The sequence below is a fragment of the Antennarius striatus genome, chromosome 18 (genome assembly GCF_040054535.1).
Source record: "Antennarius striatus isolate MH-2024 chromosome 18, ASM4005453v1, whole genome shotgun sequence".
In the NCBI taxonomy this organism is placed as follows: domain Eukaryota; kingdom Metazoa; phylum Chordata; class Actinopteri; order Lophiiformes; family Antennariidae; genus Antennarius; species Antennarius striatus.
The window spans coordinates 8123520-8145621 of NC_090793.1; the positions used below are offsets into that span (position 1 = coordinate 8123520).

The window sequence follows — 22102 nt, forward strand, 5'->3', positions numbered from 1 at the left end:
GTCTGTGTGTGTGTGTGTGTGTGTGTGTGTGTGTGTGTGTGTGTGTGTGTGTGTGTGTGTGTGTGTGTGTGTGTGTGTGTGTGTGTGTGTGTGTGTGTGTGTGTGTGTGTGTGTGTGTGTGTGTGTGTATGTGTGACCTGTGACAGCTGGCTATGCAGTACTGAAAATACTCCTGCCTTTAACCCTAACCATCCTTCAACTCCCCCAACAACCCCCAACCATTCTCCTAACCCCTAAACCCTCCCACTGGCTTGAGTCCTTTCTTTTTGCTGGGAAGTAACACACACACACACACACACACACACACACACACACACACACACACACACACACACACACACACACACACACACACACAGCCTCCATCAGGTCATGTCCATGCGTATCAGATTAGTGACTGCAGCTTTGTCTGGGAGCAGAAACTCACACTGATGGATTTTGGACCTTGTTTCTCTTTGTTCATCAGGCTGTTGATGACTTTGACCACAGGTAGGAACGCTACTTCATCAACCTGGGACACTTTGTGGAAATGATTGAGCGTCTTTCGTCTCTTTTGAGTGACAAGAGTTTGTACAGTCACATAATCAGGTTACATAACGAGCAATATGAAAGACTTAGAGAAAAGAACAAGTTTATAGATTTTCCTGTAAATCATACAAATGTGAAAATTCTCTCTGATTACATTTCAAACTAAACAGAAGGCATCCTATTCATTACATATGGAAGATTTCTCACTATAACATCTCCTCTAGTATTTTATTTACCGCATATTGTTAAGGGACTTTAAAAATGACATATTTTTAAAGAAATTGATAGAATTAATGATTTTGAAGCTGAGACATCGTGTTTCTCTCATTCGGAGTGCCTGCTTTGACACATATAAAAACCACCGAACACAGAAGAAGATATACTTTACATTACAAAATTACATTATTACATTACATTACATTTGTAATGAGAGGATATAGACAAAGAACAACAGTTTATAGATTATTGGATCAGATAAAATGTGATAATTTGTCTATTCAAAAGGCTTCTGGTGTCAGAAAGTCTGCCATCTGTCCAGAGCAGCAGCAAAATATATATCCCCCCTTAACCAGACACAGGTGGTGGTGGTGGCTGATGACCCTGGTGCAGATAATAAAAAATTAAGTTGGCAAATCATGAAGACAGGACGGTGATGGGGAGTTGGAGGATGCATGAATTGGGAACATGAAAGAACTACAGAAATGAGACTTACATTTAAAGACAGCAGAAAGATGATACGCTGACGATGATGGGGTGTCTGTACGACTGGATGAGATGAGATCAGCTGGTGATAGCAGCTGGTAACTGAATGGACAGCCTCAGACAGGAGGAAATTAAGAATGGGCATGCGTGAATCAACTGTATTCAAAGGTTTAGATCTGTTTGAGGTTTCACTACAGCTTCATTCAGCAGACAGCGGAATAAAATGTTGGCTTTATGATGTCACATGACAAGTTTTTCAAGTTTAGACTAAGGAATCTCCGTTGCTCATACTTCTATAACGGAAAGCTGCATCGCCAACAGGACAATATGAGACAGCAGCCTACATGATGATTTAATGACGTCTGAACAGATCTGATCTGATCACTTTCTAATACAATGCAGGCATACACAATGGATCCTACACATCCCATAATGCTACTGCATCTTATGAAGCCTCTTAAATGTTGTTAATTCATACCTCGACCATCTAGTTTTCTAACAATCTGTATTTTCTTGTTGTGTGTGTGCGTGCGTGCGTGCGTGCGTGTGTGTGTGGTTCCTCTGAAGCATCAGCAGTCAATCTCGAAGGGGAACTTTTTCAGGATTTGATGGCGGGCTACGACAAGAACGTCCGTCCCATGGAGAAGAGCGGCGACATCATTCGGGTTGACATCAAGATGACGCTCACCAACCTCATCTCTCTGGTGAGTCAAGGTCAGTCCAGGGTTGTGAACTTTAATGTGAGTGTTTCTACGGGCCTGTGAATTGATGTTACTATCAATGTCTTACATGTCTTTTTAGAATGAAAAGGAGGAGGCGCTGACAACATGCGTCTGGATTCAACTGGTAACTTTATACACACCTCATCTGCTGGATGCTTCAGCAGCTCTGCGGTCATTGCTTATGATATTTCCATGTACAGGAATGGTGTGACTACCGACTCAGTTGGGACCAGCCCCCCAGGGCAGCCCGATACGGGAACATCACCTCTCAGCTACGGGTCCCGTCCAAGAGCATCTGGTTGCCAGATGTCGTGCTGGAGAACAAGTGAGTCAATTTCAGCTCCAATGATGGAGCAGAAGTTTGAAGCTCATGGAGTTTTACTTGTGACTTAGTATTTTTACAGTAAAAAGTTTTTAGCCTAAAGAAAGGATCGAAGTAGTTTATTCTTAAGCCACTGTTTGCTGTAGCACTATCGAGTATACAAGAAGCAATGACAAAAAAGGAAAATAGACATCTAGTGTTCTGATTTCATTTTACAATGCTTTTTTTATTTCATATTCACTATAATAAAATGAGACTTTTAGATCATGTTGACTTCTTCTGTTGAAAGTACTGTATGTTTAATCAGACACAGCATCAGTGTTTTGCCAGAGGAGCGTGTGAAGTATGTGATAGTTCAGGGGAGTATATTAATGTTAATAATGTCCAGGTAAGTGGCGAGTTAACCATTACAATCACACTGTTTTAAAGGTTCATTATTACATATGTGGGACCCTTGTACAATTAAAGTAACATGGATGTTTGGCAATTATTAGTGTGAAGAATTCGTTTTCATTTTACACAGAGAGACACTATGAGGGCTTTGTTGCATTAGTTCAACCTTTACCTTGATTGTGCAAATATAAATGATTGTAATGCGTAAACGTTGCATCGGTGTCAGACTGTGAAAGCACCTGTACGTCTAACCTGTGCACAGTGTGGATGGACAGTTCGAGGTTGCACTTTACTGCAACGCGTTGGTGTCTCCTAACGGCTGTGTGTACTGGCTGCCTCCTGCCATATACCGCAGTGCTTGTCCCATCACCGTCAACTACTTTCCCTTTGACTGGCAGAACTGCACCATGGTCTTTCGGTCAGTAACTATGCCAACAACTATAGACTTTCTGTTGTAGTATACATAAAGTACTCTACATTATTAGTGTAAAGCACCTCAGGGTTGTGTTTATGTAGCTCCTCTCCCTGTATGCAGATCCCAGACCTACAGTGCCAATGAGATTGAACTGGTCCTCAAAGTAGAAGACAACCACACCTTAGAGTGGGTGGACATTGACCCAGAGGCTTTCACTGGTAGACCAACATTTTGATCTCCATGATTATCTAAATTTGCCTGTACAATGAAAACAGATTGGATTAAAAGTAATTTTGTTGTTGCTGTTGTAGAAAATGGAGAGTGGGTCATTAGACACCGACCGGCAAAGAAGGTGGTCAACAGTGAGTACACCAAAGATGAGCTGGGGTACCAGGAGGTGGTCTTCTTCCTCATCATCCAGAGAAAGCCTCTCTTCTACATCATCAACATCATCTCCCCCTGCGTGCTCTTCTCCTCCCTCTGTCTCCTCGTTTACTACTTACCTGCCAAAGGTCTTTCTCCTCACTTTAAGAATCTAAGAGGATATTCTTGGATAGTCATTTCTCTGTTGAATGAACCTCATCAAAGTCTGGTCCAATCCTCTGACAACATTTCTAAAATAAATATAATTCAAACAGTCCATGTGCTGCTGGAACTTTTAGAGTCTTTTTCCAGATCTTTATGAGGTTGACAAGACAGAGACATAGATCCAAAAAAAGATACCATCAGTTGTTACTGTCCTCAAGATGAGACTTCACCACTCTGACTGAATATTGGTTTGAGTTCTGCAGCCGGGGGCCAGAAGTGTACCATGTCTATTTTCACTCTCCTGGGCCAGACCATATTCCTCTTCCTCATTGCTAAGAAGGTTCCAGAGACTTCAAAAGCAGTGCCTCTCATTGGCAAGTACGTTCCTGTGATTGCTGTAAGATTTCAGTCCAAACTGCTACTTATCTTATTTAAAAAAGCAGATTTATAAATTCTTATCCGCAGGTATTTGATGTTTGCAATGTCAGTGACCACGATGGTGGTGATGAACTGTGTGATAGTCCTCAACGTCTCCCTGAGAACCCCCAACACTCACATAATGACAGACAAAGTCCGAAAGGTGAGAGCGTGGCATCGGCTTAACGCTGGATGGTCTATTTGCCACCGGATTAACCTCTGGCCCCCGTGTCCCCCTTCAGATCCTCCTCAACATCCTGCCTCGGCTGCTGAGGATGCAGATGCAACCTTGGACCCCGCATGACGCTGTAGAACTTAGAAATGGTGAAACTCGAGGTACAGGTGGCAATGGCTTTTTCCTGGTCCCCAGTCGACGCCGCAGTTCAGTGACCCTCATCTCCAAGGCGGAAGAATACGCGATGAAAACAGCTCGGTCCGAGCTCATGTTTTCCAGACTTAAGGAAAGGAACGGATTGATGAAATCTGTGCTGGAGAAACTGCGTGAGTGTTCAGGTTAGAGTGCATGTGTTTAAAGTGGGTTTGCCCTATAACCACGTAAATATTTGTTCACAGACGATGGACTGGAGGGAGGGACAGCTGAGCAGCTAAGTGCTAATCTGGCAAAGGCCTCCCCAGAGCTGAACAAGTGTGTGGCTTCCTGTAAACACATAGCTGAGACCACAAGAAAACAGAACAACTTCCAAAATGTGAGTTCCACATCTGAACGTACGCTCATCCTCTCTGGTTCAAATCAACCTCGGTGGTCATCTCCTCTCTTTTTGTCTTTTCAATCCCAGGAGAACGAGGAATGGTTCCGGGTCGCTCGGGTCATCGACAGGGTTTGCTTTATTATCATGGCGTCCGTGTTTTTTGTCGGTACAATCGGGATCTTCTTGATGGGCCACTTCAACCAGCCTCCAAACTCACCTTTCCCCGGGGATCCCAAGAAGTATCTCCCTCCATTGATTAACCTAACTGATCCGACTGTAACCGACAGCTCCGGGTGAATGCAGGAAATTCATCCTTTTGATCAAAGTGGAAGTCTGACAACATCTGTCAGCACTTTGTCTCCAACATGGGGATGCAGAAGATGAAGAAGACACAGTTGTGTGTGTCTTCATTCAGTAATACAGGTATGAAGACACAAAAAGGCTTGTTTAAGATGAAAGATCCGCTGCACCTGGTCCACGATGACACATAGCGATTCCAGCTGTCACCGACTGTGAGGTTGGGAATGTGTTCCCTTCAAAACAGTGAAGCTCTGCCGTTCAAGAAATGTTTCAGCTTTACTCTCCACTGGTATCAACTTTGATCAAATTCAAGACCAATAAAGCCTTCTTGAAACCTTCCTGCATATAAATTAAACTCAGTGGAATTGAACTGAGTCTTGGTTTTGTTCATATAATTGCATATATTTAAGTTACTTAAATGGTTTAAGTTCATTAACTCAAATAATTTACATGTGCAAAAACTCATAAAAATAAATGTGTTTCCAGAAATTGAAAATAAAAAGCTGTGTAAACAAAATGTCAGCTCCTTTTTGTGTAGCTTCAGTTCATTAAAATGAAGGAGTTATTAGAGATGTTATTAGAGCTATTATTTTTTACAGAGTGGGGAGCGAACCTCCAGGATAATACCCAAAACAGAAATAAAATGAACCTTCTCACACACACACACACACACACACACACACACACACACACACACACACGCACACGCACACGCATATGCACATGCACACACACATACAAACAAACACACATCTCCAGAAGCAGGATTTTAATTACATGGCTCAGTGACGCCTTTCTGAAGCAACAAAAGGCAGATCCGCCCGGTTGGGATGGAGACGGACCCAGGGGGGTGACAGATCCAAGAGCAGGAGCGTCTCTCCAAACACCAACACACAGATTAAATCACATGCCAATATTCCCACAGTTATATGGAGGCATCAAGATGGTCTTCATCTCCCCTGATGATAATGACTCAGAGATGCCTCTTCCTTCTCACAGTAAAGATCAGAGGTTTTAGGCAGCTACAGGTCTACCCAGGGTGAGTGACAGATTTTTAACATTCTAGTCTATTATTTGCCATATTTACACTATTTCACTTCATGCTCATGCTATTATCATTTCTGTTGTGCAGTAATGTACTGTACTGTATGTTCCTTCTGCAAAGAGGGAACCATGACAGATAGTTTTTCTTGAACTGAATCTGAAATTTCAAGTTATCTCAGACACTTTGAAGATTTTTTAAGCCTTCATTTCATAGAAAAAAATGACATTAACTTCTATTCGGTTTGATTTTAAGGTTGTTTATTTGCTGTTCTGAACTCATATAAATTGCTTTTAAGATATTTGGTTCAATGATGAACATTTACTTTCAAACAGAAGTAAATGTCTTTTTTTAAAAACCTGTCTGTGTCCATGCTTATCTTATTAGTTTAAGTAGGATTACAGAATGAACCTCTGAACTTGTAAAATGTTTATTTTCCTTTGTCTATATATATCTTCTCTGAAGTAGGATACAATAACAGTTCCCCATGGGATGAAATCTGGCATTTGTTGTAGAAAAATACTTTTTCTTCACTGCTGTTATAGCAGAAAAACTGTATGTCAATCAGGAGGGATAAATAAATAAAGATAAGGGTTTATTGTAGAAGATAAGTGTTAATTAGTTTGTTGGCAGGTCTCCACCACTTACTGATGGTGGTGGCTGATGACTCTGCTGAGACTGACATAACAGCAAATTGACAGAACTAGTTTCTAAGAGAGTCATATTTATAAAGACAGCCTAGTATTTTTCTAGTGACCTGGGTCTTTTCTGTAGCACATCTGTTTGCTGTTGTCGTGTCATTGCTCAGATTCACGTACATTTCCAGTTTCACATAATGTCAGTGGTGACCAATCAGCCGCTTCCCTTTGACCGACTGGAACGAGAGAAGCACATCCAGACGATTGTCAGAGCTTTCAAAACCCGCTGTGGGTCCTCCTGTCGGTGCCACGTGTCTCCTGACTGGGCATCAGATGACCAGCTGTCGGGTCAGGTTTCCATGAGGAGGATGGAGGAGGTGGCGCCACAGGGGATGGTGACCACGCCAGAGGTGGAGGAGCAGCGTCCTGGAGGAGCAGCGCCATCACACCTCAGCTCTATGCTGGAAACAGTCCATCGAATGCATATCATGGCGAGACCAGAACTGCAAGGTGAGGAGAATTTGGTAGTGGTGTAAGAGTGTTAGTTTTTATTAAAAAATAATGGTGTATTATTGTAGGTCCACAGTGTGTTGCTAGGCGGATCTACAGCATCACTGCAGGAGGCAGCAGGTCGCCACTTTTTGTGGCTGTGGAAGGTACGATTCCTTTACTTACATCTATCCCACCCACATCCCAGATCAAGTTAGATCGTTCTCTCCGTCCCATCAGAGAGCTCTTGTGTCTGCCTCCAGTGCTGCGGTCCAGCTAGAGCGTGTTCCTTGAAAGTCTTTGACTGTCAGGGCCACCAGGTCTTTTATTTTGAAAAGCCTTTCAGAGTGGACGCCTGCTGCTTCGGCTGCTGCCTGATGGAGATGAGAACCTACATGCCACAAAAGCAACTCATCGGCACCGTGTGTCAGAGGTAGGGCAAACAGCTGAATAGTTTGCTTTCTCCGATTGAATAATTTGAATTTCTTTTCTGTGCTGTTCAGATGAGGTGTTGTCTAAACCTGGGAGGGTTTAGAGTTCTCTGGAAGCAACACTTGTGTCGAAGTAAAACTGAGCCAGCAGACGTTTTGGTCTACCAGCTGCTATTTGAATAAATATTTTCAATTCAAATTGCTTGGTTGGATGTTTCTGTAAGAGTATGTGTAACACAGACATGTTTGATGTGCTCAGGTGGAGCATGTTCACCCCTCTCCTGGAAGTGTGTGGTGCAGATGGAGCACCTGCAGTCAGAATCCAGGGCTCATGCTGCCCATGTCGCTGCTTCTCCAACCAGGAGTTCCAGGTAATAATTATACCTAAAAAACGCCAAACAAAAAAAGAATGGAACGTGTTTCCATCAGTCTCTTGAACTTTCAATCTCACACAAGATTGTCTCCAACATCGGTAAGAAAATGGGCTCAATATGGAAGAAGTGGCCCGGCTTCAACAACGACCATAATATGGATCATGAATATTTTGGGTTAGATGGTGAGTTGAACACAGGAAACCTGATTTATGACATCATTACAAATCTCTCCTTAATTCCACAATATTAAATCTTTTTATTCTTACAGTACCAGTGAACATGGAATCGCACACTAAACTGCTGCTGCTGGCAGCTACGTTTTTATTGGTAAGAAAAAACATTTGTAATAGAACTTGACGATGCAAGATAGTTGCGAAAATCACAGGTGGAACCATAAAAATCCAGATGAATTCAAGTGGGATCTATTTATGTAGTACCTTTAATCCTATCTAGCTCTACGGTACGTTAATGGAATTAGTAACACTTGTGCTTCTCCTGACATATACAGTATTTTCCGCACTATAAGGTGCACCTAAAAGCCTGTAATTTTCTCAAAAACCGACAGTGTGCCTTATAATCCAGCGTGCCCTATATATGGAAGGGTTTTAAGATATGCCATTCATTGAAGGTGACAATACATACCTGCTGTAAAAGGCCTGTAAGCCTCACTAACTCGACATGTCATTGTTCTCTTTACAGAATCACATGTTCTTTGAAATGAGCTGATCGATCTAAGGGCCAATCCTGAGGCATCAGGCACTGCTAACTGGTCCACATTTTATGGAGAGGGTAGGGTTGACGTAGCAGTCAACCCTCTTGTTTTTATGTAACAGTAAAGTCGCTGTGAAATTAAAACGACTCAGTTTAAAAGTGGAAATAAAAAGACACTAAAACAGTTTCAGCTGCAGATGCATATTTGACATTTATTGCTATTATTCATCAGGTGTGAAACCAAGTGCTTCTTCACTGTTGTTTTTTTTTTCCTGCCCCATGATCACACCACCAAACATGGGCAGCATGGCAGTTTTCCATCAAACAATAGGCTCTTCCTTGATATTTCAAAAAAATAAAAATAAAAAAAGCTCCACATGAATTAATAAAAACTGTAATAGACCCTGACGATGGGTCCAGTTTCATTTCCTTTGCTATAAAATAGAAAAGAAGGGAAGGTCAGTGCTTTGGGACTCCATCCGCCTTTGTTCTTTGCTGAGGACATTAAAGCAGAGCCCACCCCCTGGGTTCTTTAAAGCTGGGATAACAGACAAGAGACATGAGGGAGAACTGGAGCGGGTCGGGCTCGAGGCCAGGCACAGTGATTTAGGCAGCTTGGCAGTCCTTTCTTAAGATGCCAGTCAAACAAGCCACTGGCCAGCACAGGATCATCGTCATACTTGGGGATTCAACTTCCAGGACAAAAGATGGAGAATCGCAATAGACTCATGTCAATGATCTTGAAGTAGACAGTATTTACAAATCTATTGTCCACAGTAAAGGTAACCATTCTCAAAACCACCAGAGGAATCGTAGTTAAAATACAACACTGTAATAAAATAACCTCTAACCCTGTTTGAGTTCCAATAAAAGGGATTAACACAACCTTAACTTAACAGCAAAAGTGTTATGTTAAGCAATAAAATCAGATCTACTATTATAAGAGAATGGTTTCGTTGGACTTTGTCAAGTACACTTGTTACCAGCTTGAAGAACAGCTCAGCAAACACCAGTCACATAGCCTCCCTCTGGTGGCAAGTCAAAAGATGTTACACCTTGTGTTGTGTGTGAAATGAAGTCCTTTTCTTCTCTGGTCGATTGAAAATAACGCGTATTTCTCTCTTCAGCTCGGTTCTGAGTTCCGCCGACAGGCTCCTTCCAATCCACTCGTTCATTTCCAATCTGATACAATGAAAGAATGATTCCCGCCTCTGTCCCTGTCTTCATATTACATAGTCCCAATCCATGTAGAGAATCCTTTCCTGGGCTATTCATCCTCAAACACATCACATATACACACACCTGCATTGCACAAATGGAAACAGACATTAGAATGGTACAGAGTACATCAGAGAGATCAACTCATGTAAGAACGGCTCTTACCCTGGCAGAGGTTCTCTGTGTGACGGGCTAACGTCCACTGCTAGCATTCACCAGACCATGGAAGTCTTCCCAGGCTCTGTGAACAAAGGGGTAATGCAGCACTTCACCATTCAACAGTAAAACAAACAATCTGTTCACATTTGCTTTATTGCTGGGAAAGTTATAATGAAAGTACAAGAAAATCATTACAGGTAGTCCTCAAGATATGAACATCCGCACTCCGCCATATCCGAATACTGCACTTCCAAATTGGGTCAAAGTGAAAATTATGAACACTATAAATTACCTGTAAGAAAATTTTGTCACAGCTTGTCTGTTATTTCATATTTATTTAAAATTATTGACTAGGTTGTCCCGCTTCTTCGTCTTTTTATCTGCTTCTTCTGATTTCACGGGTCACAGGGGTTGCTGGAGTCTATCCCAGCGGACTTACAGGCATGAGGCGTCCCCCTGTAGGAGCTGAATGTTGGAACCAATGTTGGTCAGGTTAGGGTTCTGTCCCAGAAGCATTAACGGACGCTAATGCTGAACTCTGAAAATTTTGCTATCTGATGTTAATTATTGGTCAAGTTAAACTTAATGGAAATAAAACAGAGTAATAAATCTTTAAGTTGAGTGTTGGACTTTTGATTATCAGGAAGTGCATCAGCGCATCATTCACGGAAGTGCAGAGGAACAAGTCAGCGGATTAAAGCTTGGCGTAGCTTCTACACCCCAGAGGATGAAATTCATTGAGCAGAGGTAGAGATGTAAAAGAACATTATGGTACTACAGTATGTTATTTCATTTATATGTTTGTATACTCTATTATTGTTTCTGGTATGTCTTAAGGAATAGAACTTTAGTATTTCAATAAGTAATGACATTTAAATGGCCTCTAATGGTGATTATAGATTAAAATTTAACTAATAACGACTTAAACAGTTTAGCTTACAAATAGCCTCTCAGAAACAGAAACAAATCGTGTTCGTAGGTTGAGGACCACCTGTAGTTTTTGTTTTTCCGTTTCTTCATCAGCAGATTATTTTGTGGTGAAAACTGTGTGTGGAAGCTTGTGAAATGTTTGTATGTTTATGATGTAGTGCAAACAAACAATAAAAGGCAATAAATTGTACATTGTTAATCATGGAAAACTTAAATATTGCATTCATTTACGTATAAAAGCTGGTGAAGCAAGTGCCATCAAATGTGTGTGTGTGTGTGTGTGTGTGTGTGTGTGTGTGTGTGTGTGTGTGTGTGTGTGTGTGTGACAGAAAAAAATAGGTTGAAAAGAAAATAATTAAATGGAGAGACATACATACTTAATGCTGTCTGTGTGAGTCTTGTACTCCATGATGGTGTTGGGAGGAAGGTTGAGGACTCTGCGTAGGGTGTCTCTGATACGGGCGGTGGTCGCCTGGTCGCTAGCGGTTTTGTTCCAAATGGAGATGATGTCCTCCTGGAGACGAGACGCAAAGGTTGGATGTCTGAGAACACTGACGTAGGCAGTGTGTGACACAGACATGTCTGTGATTGTTGTTTTTTACCTGGAAACGTACTGACACTACAGCCCCGCATATCTCTTCTCCGACCATGAACTGCTCCCCAAGCATTGCCAGAATCAGGTTCTCCCAGCATCGAGATGCAAGGCCTTTCCTCAGACGGATGATCCACTTTCCACCCATCTTGTTGGCATCATCCTGAAAATGACACAGGCAAGATTTCAGAAATATCTTTTCATCTAAAAACTGTTTGTTTGAAGAATGAGGACCGTACCCACCTCCCACATGGGTTTAATCCCCTCCTTGAAGAGGTGGAAGTCACTATGACCTGTCAGTTCACCTGGCCGGATCATGTGACTATAGAAACGCCAAAACTGCTCGACCTTGTGAAAGACAAGAAATGTTTAAATCAAAGTGAGGAAAGAAGTTTGTCTGTCTGGATGAGGTTCCATCTACTCTGTGTTCTCGCTAAAGAAGTCTTGAGGTTCAACATACTGAGGCAAAGCTGCCAATCTGCTTAATGTTCTGTTCGTAGCTCTGGGTACTTGCTGGTCTCCCAGGGGTGCGCCTGGAATACCAGAAGGTGTAGTTGTATTGAAGGGGGTGCTCTCCCACTCCTGGCACCACCATCTTCAGAAGAGAAGAAGAAAAGAAGAAGTCAGCTCAAATACAAACTTGTATGAGTCACAGAGGAACTGAAGCTCACCTTTTTCTTTGAGATGCTCTGCTCCTTTTCCTCCTCTTCAGTTTTCTCCTTCTCACTGTCTTTCGGTGAGTCCTGGTCGTGGTCTCCACTGTCGTCATCTTTTAGACTGAATTTGATGGGAACACGGGCAGCAAAACAGAAAAGTCTCAGTCATGCAACTAGGGGTAAGGTTAAGTACAGTATTTTATGCACTATAAGGCACACTGGTGTATAAGGCGCACTTCCAATGAATGGCCTATTTCAAAAATAAATAAAATTTATATATAAGGCACACTAGATTATAAGGCGCATCTGACTATAAGGCAGACCTTCAATGAATGGCCTATTTTAAAACTGTTTTCACCTGAATAATTTTTTTTTTTTTTTTTTAAATTTTATATACTGTTTTGATCCCCGAAGGGAAATTAAGAACGCACACTCTAGCTACTGATTCAAACGCATGCATATATATATTAGTGTGTACAGGCCCCTGTAGCACACACACACATACACAAGGGGGCCTGTAGGCATGCAGGGGAGGTAGAGTGGCAGGCAGCTCCATCTTGGTGCGCCTTAAATGAGCAATTTGTAAAGGGGACGGCACCTTGCTCAAGGGCGCCTCGGCAGTGCTCCGGAGGTGAGCTGGCACCTCCCACTGTCAGCTCACCTCCGGGTATTTTTTTTGGGCGGGAGCGGGAATCGAACCGCCGATCTTGAAATCATAGGACGACCCGCTCTACCGCCTGCTTTACCACTGAGCCACTGCCGCCCCACACACCACATTACAAGGCGCATAGAACAGAAACTACTATAACTAAAACAGTAGAAGCAAGTAACTGTGGGTGGAAGGTAGCACAGCTTAGACTTGTGTCTCCTGTCTGGGCTGCTGACCAGATAGGCAACAGCGTAGGGATTGAGGTTACAGCTGAGAGCTGAGAACTCATCTTCAATGAAAGACCTATTTTAAAACTTTTTCACAAATAAGGCCCACTGAATTACAGTATTTTCCGCACTATAAGGCGAACCTACTGTATAAGCCTTTAATTTTCTCAAAAACCAAGTGTGTCTTATAATCCAAGTGCGCCTTATACTGTATGTGAAAAAGGTTTAAAATAGGTCATTCATTGAAGGTGCGTCTTATAGTCCAGTGCGCCTTGTAGTGCGGAAAATACCGTACGATTTAACTCACGAGTGCATCACTTAAACCTGAACGATCGGAATAGCACCCATGCTCTACAAACAGACCTGGATTATAATCTGCAATCTAAATGCACATAGTGATAATCTATTTTGACGTGCCCATTCTTTGGTGTTTATATTTTGATTAGCCATTTATTTTTCATTCAGGATTTTGAAATAATTGAAGAGTGACTTTCAATGCAGAAAAAAAAAAACCAAATAAAAACTACAATCTGTCTATAATTTGATCGATCTTCTGAACAGCTGTTACGCAAACAATAATTATATTTGTTTAACCTAGCTAATAATCTGTAGTTCCTGAAATTCTTGTAGCGAGCTAGATTACACGTATTTCTTACTTTTATTTTGTTAATCAACTATAATTAGCATTTTCTGACCACAATAAATAAAAGGTAACTCCAGAGCTTGTTTTTAGCTCGACACGTCGTTAAAACGTAATTCCTGCATTTATTGTAGCTAGCTGCGTTAACAACTCGTACTTCTTCAAATTGTTTTCGCTCGCTAAGTTAATAAACAGTTTCCTCTGCTTAAAAGCAAACACACAAAATTGTACAAACGTACACAAGTCAATGCAAACTACTTTAAGCACTGCCAGTCTACGATATTATTAGCTTTGTGCTCCAAAGTTAGCTGCCGCTTCAGAGTCCGGTTGAAGGCGGGGCTGTGCGCAAGCCTTCACCGCGTCACGACAACTACCACACCGGTGATTCAAGGCCTAACCGCCTTTTGCGCCTCGCTAACCTGTGGCTAGCAATAGCAGCTTCTCCATTCGGAAATACATTCATACTTGCAGCAGTTTCCTTTGGTTTAAACTACACCTGTTTGCGTTAAACTAGGGCTCATGTGGGGGGTTTTTAAGCACAAACTGAGCACGTAAGGCCATTCCAGCTGACACACCTCTTTTTCACACGCTTTCATGATTAACATTGGACTTCCCCGTGAAATTTGTAGTCGCGGCGGGGAGCCCGTTCTGCAGCGGATAGTCCACGGAAAGTTTGGATTACTCACGCGTCAAATTTGTTGTTCATTATTTTCTAGTGGCAAACCTTTCGGAGTCCGTCCACAGCCTCCTGAATTCCGCAGGAACGGCGGCGCGCACTGCACGTGTACGCGCACAGAACCGATCGGTGTCGAGCTCGGAGGTGACCAACAGCTGGAGGAATTATTCAACCCCAGTATATACTGTATCAGGCATGCTGAAATATCCATTTATCAAATGATGAAATAAATTTAATATGTCAAAATAAAATATTGCTCAATTTAACGCAAAATTCACCATCTGTGAGGAAGCTGCAGCTTGGGAGACACTGGGTATTCCCTAAAGGTCAATGATCTCCATCAGACCTGGACCAAAGCATGGATTCATTCTAGAGAAGAGTTGCTTGATGATTTGAATCCCAAAGGAAATGTCCGGTGGGATTTAGAGAACACCAGAAATTCATTGCATTAGAATGGAGAAATTTCCCCTACTGTCACAAGTAGGTGTCAGGATCTGCATCGTGTCAGCAGAAGGTCAATGCGGCTAACCTACAAAGTCCTGGAGATGTTTGTCATCAAGGTTTGAATTATTCAGACTGCAGTAATCAGTACAAGTTTCATTTTGTGTTATATTTTTGTAAAATGTACTGTATGTAGTATTTTAACATATATTTTTCAATTAATCTAACACACAGTGGGGAGTAAAACTCATACTTCCTCCAGTAGCATTTTCATTTTTAACATTTAACTCACATTTAATCATTTAAATACAACTTATGTAACCGCACACACATAGAATACAGGACATAGTTATGTTTGAACATTTTATTCATCAAGCCTTACAGATGAATCCCGAACAGAAAGCGCTGTGTAAAAGTCTGCTAACACTGGCTCAGACTCAGAAACCCTGCTGCTCTCACACACAACACACATATTGGTGTGAACAGGGCTGACACACACAACACCACACATACGCAGCCCCAACAGAACAGAAAGAAAAAGTACTGGCAGCTTCTTCATACGAGCCGGCATCCTCTGATGTGCTGCGTTCCTTGTTTCATCTCTTCCAACCGTCCCGCTTGTCATCTGTTCTTTCAGAAACTTCAAACCGTGGCTCTGTTCAGGTCAGAGCTGTGTGGATGGACTCTGGACACAAAAGGAGCCCCGGGGGCAGATAGGTCAGACACACGAATGAAGGAAACTTCTTTTAAATTCCCCCTGACTTCACCGGATGTTGAGCAGGTTTGGTGATGGACGACTCAAAGACAAGAAGGAATATATAAGGAGCGGAGTGAAGGATGGTGCATGGCACAGTTTGGTGTGGTGTGGTGGGCTCTGATGTCGGAGACCATCCTCTTGCCCCATGTGCCTCTGTGAGGACTTTCATGAGAGGGCCCTTTGTTTCGGGCCGGCAGGCGCACCAGTGAGTGAATGAGCAAAAAGCAGCGTCGGCCTTCTTCAGTGGCGGCTGTTTGTTTACACCGGCCGGCCCCGTCATACTTCATTAGCAGCCCAGCCCACCGACAACCTCTGATGTCCTCATCGCTGAACATTGTGTGGATGCCCATCAGCCCTGAGCCTCAGCAGTTCAGGATAAAAGGCTTTTTGGGCATTTCCGACACACACATTCCCAATAAAACTGCTCGCCTGTCTTCTCTGGCCACTGGTGGCGCGCACACACACACAGCCTCCGTGGTGAGGGTGGATGCGAAGACTGCCTCTTTCATCTTTGGCCAAGAGGCATAGGGAGGTGAGGGGGTGTCAACAGAGCAGCAACGGTCCCAGAGAACTAGCTTTGCATCACAGAGATGTGAGAGATCTGCCGCCCAGAGAGACAGAAAAGCAGGACAGGGATTATTCAGTGTTGCCGTCTTCTGACCGCAATCGTGGATTTTTAATGGCAAAATCTAATGAGTTTAATTATTATGTTATCATGAATAATTATATTCACTAAAGATTAAGTTTTGCTGTAAAACTGTCATGTAATTAGTGTGATAAAATGGCTTATATAATGGTAATATAGTTAAAAAAAAATTGACTGGCAAATAGTACAAAGATATTCAAGTTAGAATGACATAAAACAGAAATAATAAGAAAGTCCCCAAGTGTTAAAACCTGAACTCCTCAAGCTGCATACACTAAATGATGTGAGTGGCTCACCACTATTTATTATACAGCTGACTGACCTCTTGAATGGCTCTTCCCAGTCTCTCCTGGCTTTTCACCACTTTCCTGAAAGTGTCACACGTGGATTATTAATTCTGTCATAGAAACACCTGAAGCTACTACTATTAGCTGTGGAACAACATTCAGGGAATACAACCTGTGTATTCTGCGAGCCAGGCTCAGGGTGAAGTGTCCTGGGCTGTCAGGCTGATAGGTAGATGGCACTATGGTGTACGCTCCAGGGGGGAGACAGCAGGCCAGACTGACATCCTGGGTGTAGCAGTGAGGGACACAACTGGCCACCGGATCCTCATATCCGCCCAAAGTCGACTCTGGTTCTCCTTCTTTGGACTGCATATATAGCAAACATAAAAGGCTCAAAAAGTGTCAAATTACAAGGACAGTATTTTCTGCACTATAAGGCACACCCAAAAGCCTTTAATTTTCTCAAAACCCGACAGTGCACCTTATAATCCAGTGCGCCTTATATATGAAAAAGCTTTAGAATAGGCCATTAAGTGAGGGTGTGCCTTATAGTCCAGTGCACATTATAGCATGGAAAATACTATATTGCTTAATAAAAGTACACTCAACGCAAAGTTATTCAAATGTTCATCAAAACAAAATTCAACTCATAACCATTAAAACATGACAATACAGATGATTAAAGTACAAAAGGCAGCAGCTCAGTAACTGGCTGTTGCTCTACCTGACACAGGAACTTTCACTGACCTTATAAATGTGGAAGCCAATAGGGAGCAGATCAGAGTCAGGTCGGCTCTGATGCAGGGTAACCCTGACATTAACTGACATCACTGCTGTGTCATCAAACACTGTAAAAGGGAAGTACGGGTTCTGCCAGTGAGACTGGAAGTTCCTGCTTCCTCCTGCCGTTCTTCCTTCCACCCAGGAACCCTGGAAGGAACTGGTCTCCCACTCTCCATCTATTCTCCAAGGCAGTGAAGGCGCTGGGCTTTTTATTGCACTGCAGGAGAAAACCGACATTGTTAAGTCATGAGGAACTCAGAAACGTAACACTTTTTCTGATGTGACAAACAGAAGTAGGAATATCCATTTTTGTAAATGCGTGTAAGTGTAAAAGTTTATGAAGTGTATTTAATCATGTTTTTAGTGTGACCAGCAGGTGTCACTGTTTAGTTGCTGTTTCTTTCTTTGAGGGACAGATCAGCAGCTGAAGACAAGATGATTAAAGATCGTTTTGTCTTCAAGATAGATAGATAGATAGATGAATGAATGAATGAATCCTTAAGTGTCAACGAATTCCTGAGCTGGGAACCTCAGACATCCAAGATCAAATTTTATCTTAAAAAGGAAACATAGCCTGGATGCTTCATTTTTTTACACAGACCAGACAAGTACATTTGGTTTCTGCATTCATTAGTTGGTCCTTACCTGAGGGATATGGAACAGGAAGAAAAAACCCTGATAAGGAAGTGGGCCTCAGCTCCCGGCTGGTAGATGCTGGGGACCAGGAGGTAGTACCCAGGGTCCAGTTGACCGTGGAGGACCACCTCCCTCTCGTAGGCGTGGCAGTGAGTAGAAGCACAAGGAGTTTTATTCAACTTGCGGCTTAGATTGAAACGCTTCTTCTCCACCTAGCGACAGAAAAACTCAATGAACAAACTGACAACACGTAAGAATTAAGATCTTTTTTTCCTACAAATGATGACACAAACCTTCCACATGTGTAGAGCGATAGCTTGGTAGTGCTGGTGCTTTGTGTTCTCGCTATCTGTCAGAGGTATTTGTGCATAGTTCTTAGTATTTCTCCATTTTCTATACTGTAGCAAAGACACCAGGACCTCGCCTCTCTCACAAACTTTGAGCCAAAACTTCGGGTTGCTGCCATAGCTGCTGCTGTTTCGGCTTCCGCCAGCAGAGTGCCCTTTAATCCACCTGCCGGACAGGTGATGGTTGTGTGTCAGCGGGTTTCCTGTTGGAGGGCAGACTTGTCAGGGGTGAGGAGATGTCCATGGAGGACACAGTCAGAGAATGTAACCCTCAAACTTTCTTTTATTACCAGTATAGATGCTCTTCAGGTGCCCCTCATCACTAATGGGGTAGCCTACTGTGACATCATCAAACTGTGACAAGAATTCTTTTTCATCCAACCAGAACTCTCCTTCAGCCAACCTGGACTGTAGGTCCAAAGCAGAAACTGGGTCGACAGAACTCCAACCAGCACCACTGCTGACAAACAGAGGGAACACAGACTGAACTTCCTGCGCTTATAAACTCCAGGACTTTACAAGTGCACATGAATCACAAAATTGGGCACAATATGTTCCATGTGGCTAGAACTGTAATCCCTAACTAGTGTCAAGTTACTGTTTGGAGCATCAAAATAAATATTCCTCCCTTTACCTCCCTATCCAGGCGCCTCCAGAACAGCATCTTCCCCAGGGGTTTCTAATCCTGAGGAGGAGTACTTTTCTTCCTGACAATGTCTTCACATCCAACCACTCCATGACAGTCAGTGCGTGATGCTGACCCAACTCAGCAGCACCTACAACGATCACAAAAGTCATCAGATGATGGGATAGAAGACCAAAGACATTTGTATCTGCAAAAACTGATTTTTTTCCCCTCACTCACCGGTGCTGGCGTGACTGGAGCAGCTGATTGCACACGAGTCTTTCACCGGGTCAAGAAGGCTCAGGTCCAGCTGTCTCTTCCTGACCTGGTCGCTGTCCATTTCTGGTCTCTGCTCCTCCCCTGACCCAAATTCTCCCACGCTCCAGTGCTCTGCAAGCCCCCCAGTCAAATCTACCAGGGCCTCGGACACCTGCCCCGCCCACAGACGCTCATATGAACCATGTAGCCTAGAGCGAATAGAGGGAAGGGAGGAACGTTTCACCAGAACCAATGAGAACCAATTCTCATTTACAATAATGACCCGGACATTAACAAAATAAAACACCTAAATACACTCAAGTAAATCCCTGTTAAATCAACATTCCAAGTAGATTTACTTTACTTGGCATAAGCCTTCTCCAACAGGGCTACCCAGAAGGCCGTGGGGGAGTGGCAGCGTGAGAAGCAGAGGGTGGAGTTGATGCAGGGCAGGCGGTCATCAATGGACACGTCTGTCCAGTGTCCCAGCTGCCAAAATCTAAATTTGAAGGCGCCCCTGTACCTTCTGTCACCCCACTCAGGCTGGTCCAGAGGAAACACCTGCAGAGTGTCACACAGTACAGAATCAGAACAGCAGTGTGAGCTAACAAACTTCTGGAAAGTTACTTCCACAAAAAAAAGTCACAATAATATTCTTGCATATTAGTTCTAGGCCTTTCTTATGAAGCAAAGTCACGACATCTGCACCTGAAAGTAAACATGAAGAGACCTAAAATGAAGCAGGTACTTGAAAGTACTAAGAGGAACACCGGAGTGATGATAAATCTACCACAGTGATTTACGTCTGGTAAACAGGTTATGGAGGGGCAAATCAACGAGTCCCACAAAGTCACGAGAAAAGCCCCATCGTTCTAACCACTTGCTGCTCTACCTTGTTCAGCAGATGTTTGTTCTTGAGCAGGAAGGAACAGGCACAGAGAAACCAGCAGTCTCCCAGTAAACCCTGCTTTGCATGAGCCAGGTTGCTGTTGTCAGGGAAGAGAACTGGTGACTGGCAGATCTCCTGAAGGAGTGAAAGAGGCAGCAAGTTGAGCTAAGAGTATTAAAGATAACTTGTAATTACTGGGATTTCTTTTTCAGTCTGAAACCTGAAAGTTGTCATTAAATGCTGCTCTGAGCAGATATCATTCACCACAGCTTGAGCCTGGAGTCTTTAAAATGAATGTTAAGGTGTTTCGGAGTTTTTGTACATCGTACTCACTTAGTCAGATTACACAACAATAAAGACCAAAAACAGGTGAAGCACGTAAGTTGGTTACAAGCCAACAGTCTGATGTTTTTTAACTACAGCATAAAAACCTGTGACAAAACCAAACACAAGGAATTTACAGTGGTACTTCCCCAGTGGGTCTTACCTGTGGGCGTCGCCATGTGACGTGTCCCTGCATCCCAGCAATGGGGGTGGAGCCGTCACACAACAGAGAGGAGTCCTCAGAGGGGAAGTCCCGGTCCTGGAACAGAGGCTCGCCTCCACACTCATCCTCATCCTTCATGCCTCCAGCTGCCTTCCCACCTTGACCTCACCTGCAGGGTCAACCAGTTGAGACCGTCCTCACCGCCTCATTCTAACTTTCACACATGTGCTACACCTGAAAATAATGTTCAAAAATTATGGTTTGTATTTTTCTGGTGGCGCAAATATCACCAGAATCCTCCAGATGGATGTAGGGTGGTTGAGGACTCATCTGATTGGTTACTACATAAAGACTGTGTAGCCTTTATGGTTGCTTTTACATTTGGAGTCTTTTTTATTTCTTGCATTTTTTGAATGTTCACAATAGAATGAAATGTAATCAAATATATGTTATAATATACAAATATTAATGTATTATATGACTGAGGGTGAGGGCATACTTGAAAAGTACAAATACATGCTGCATTGTGTTTTTATTTTGTTACCTCCTGCTCTAAAGATTTTTTTTACATATACTACTTACTGTATGTTGCTTGAATTGTCTTCTGCATGAAATGTGTTACATAAAAACATTTGCTTAACCACATTAGCTCTACCTTTATTTAATGAATAGTTCTAACACTAATCTGCAGTGCTAGAAGTTAAAGAGGAGACTGCGCGTCTTACCTTTCTACCCGTTAGCAGCACTGCGGCTAACCGTTAGCTTAAACTAGCCGGTAATGCACACATCCAGCATCTCCGTATCTCTTCATCTTGTCACAGCAGCATCTCGACATTCACAGCGAGATTTTATCAACCCGAATTAAAATCCTGTATGGACTAAAAGTTAAAATAAATAAATAAACACATACATAAATAACGTGGGCATTTGACCTGGGTGAGAAAAGCCCTGTAAGCCTCTTCCGGTGGAACTTCCAGCTGCTCAGTGATGAAGAGAATCCTTCCTGTCTGTTGAACACTCCCACCCCCTACCGGCCAGACTGTGAACTACAGGGACCACGTTTTTTATATTATGATTATTGTTGTTGTTGTTGTTGTTGTTGTTTTATCTCTGCCACATAGAGCTGGAGGAGTTTGTGTGTTCACCCTTTACTTGTTTGTTTGCAAGAGAACTCATTAAGTTGTTTTGATGAAGTTTTTTGTGAGGTGGTGAATCTGTAAATTATCACGTCATAGTGATTAATATAACATTAGAAAAGGACAGTATAGTGTAATGCCCAGGATTATTATGTGTATTGTATTTTATTTTATTATTTTTATTACTTTTTTTTTGTTTTTGTTCATGTTTTAAAAATAAATAAATAGAAAGTTTAAAAAAAAGAAAAGTAGTGCATTTATTGGCAGTGTTTATTTTAAAAATTACTTTCACACATGCATACAGTACATTTAAATTCTCCGGAATGTGTCTAATGTCGTTT

At 42.6% G+C, this 22102-nt stretch overlaps 4 protein-coding genes across 11 annotated transcripts; 2 read left to right on the forward strand and 2 right to left on the reverse strand.

Annotated features, from left to right (window-relative positions):
• Positions 1-324: 324 nt before the first annotated feature.
• Positions 325-21589, reverse strand: capn10 (calpain 10). 7 transcript variants are annotated; one of them, XR_011038811.1, is made up of 14 exons: positions 21351-21589; positions 20626-20859; positions 20142-20273; positions 19614-19810; positions 19232-19458; positions 19001-19142; positions 18657-18826; positions 18313-18569; positions 18029-18231; positions 17348-17600; positions 16773-16966; positions 16636-16681; positions 16138-16268; positions 325-360 (listed from the first exon to the last, which is right to left on the reverse strand). XR_011038811.1 is itself a non-coding variant. In XM_068340225.1 (13 exons), the coding sequence occupies exons 2-13, from the start codon at positions 20761-20763 to the stop codon at positions 16239-16241; spliced, it is 1986 nt and encodes a 661-aa protein (XP_068196326.1). In that variant the 5' UTR covers positions 20764-20859; positions 21351-21589; the 3' UTR covers positions 15270-16238. The 7 variants fall into 7 exon arrangements, 2 of the variants coding, with proteins under 2 accessions (XP_068196326.1, XP_068196325.1); XM_068340225.1 differs by lacking the exon at positions 325-360 and having other exon boundaries at positions 15270-16268; positions 18657-18823; XM_068340224.1 differs by lacking the exon at positions 325-360 and having other exon boundaries at positions 15270-16268.
• On the forward strand, positions 362-5537 carry chrng (cholinergic receptor, nicotinic, gamma). Its single transcript, XM_068340226.1, has 12 exons — positions 362-489; positions 1798-1934; positions 2032-2076; positions 2153-2277; positions 2930-3085; positions 3203-3300; positions 3394-3594; positions 3874-3988; positions 4076-4190; positions 4270-4528; positions 4601-4734; positions 4825-5537. The coding sequence occupies exons 1-12, from the start codon at positions 432-434 to the stop codon at positions 5032-5034; spliced, it is 1653 nt and encodes a 550-aa protein (XP_068196327.1). The 5' UTR covers positions 362-431; the 3' UTR covers positions 5035-5537.
• On the forward strand, positions 6915-8849 carry LOC137611974 (phospholipid scramblase family member 5). The gene is made up of 7 exons (XM_068340227.1): positions 6915-7227; positions 7296-7373; positions 7447-7639; positions 7897-8008; positions 8094-8193; positions 8280-8338; positions 8711-8849. The coding sequence occupies exons 1-7, from the start codon at positions 6915-6917 to the stop codon at positions 8735-8737; spliced, it is 882 nt and encodes a 293-aa protein (XP_068196328.1). The 3' UTR covers positions 8738-8849.
• On the reverse strand, positions 8908-14578 carry eif4e2 (eukaryotic translation initiation factor 4E family member 2). 2 transcript variants are annotated; one of them, XM_068340228.1, is made up of 8 exons: positions 14480-14578; positions 12293-12398; positions 12082-12216; positions 11865-11969; positions 11632-11784; positions 11407-11543; positions 10106-10181; positions 8908-10024 (listed from the first exon to the last, which is right to left on the reverse strand). In XM_068340228.1, the coding sequence occupies exons 1-7, from the start codon at positions 14497-14499 to the stop codon at positions 10133-10135; spliced, it is 705 nt and encodes a 234-aa protein (XP_068196329.1). In that variant the 5' UTR covers positions 14500-14578; the 3' UTR covers positions 8908-10024; positions 10106-10132. The 2 variants fall into 2 exon arrangements, with proteins under 2 accessions (XP_068196329.1, XP_068196330.1); XM_068340229.1 differs by having other exon boundaries at positions 11403-11543.
• Positions 21590-22102: the final 513 nt, after the last annotated feature.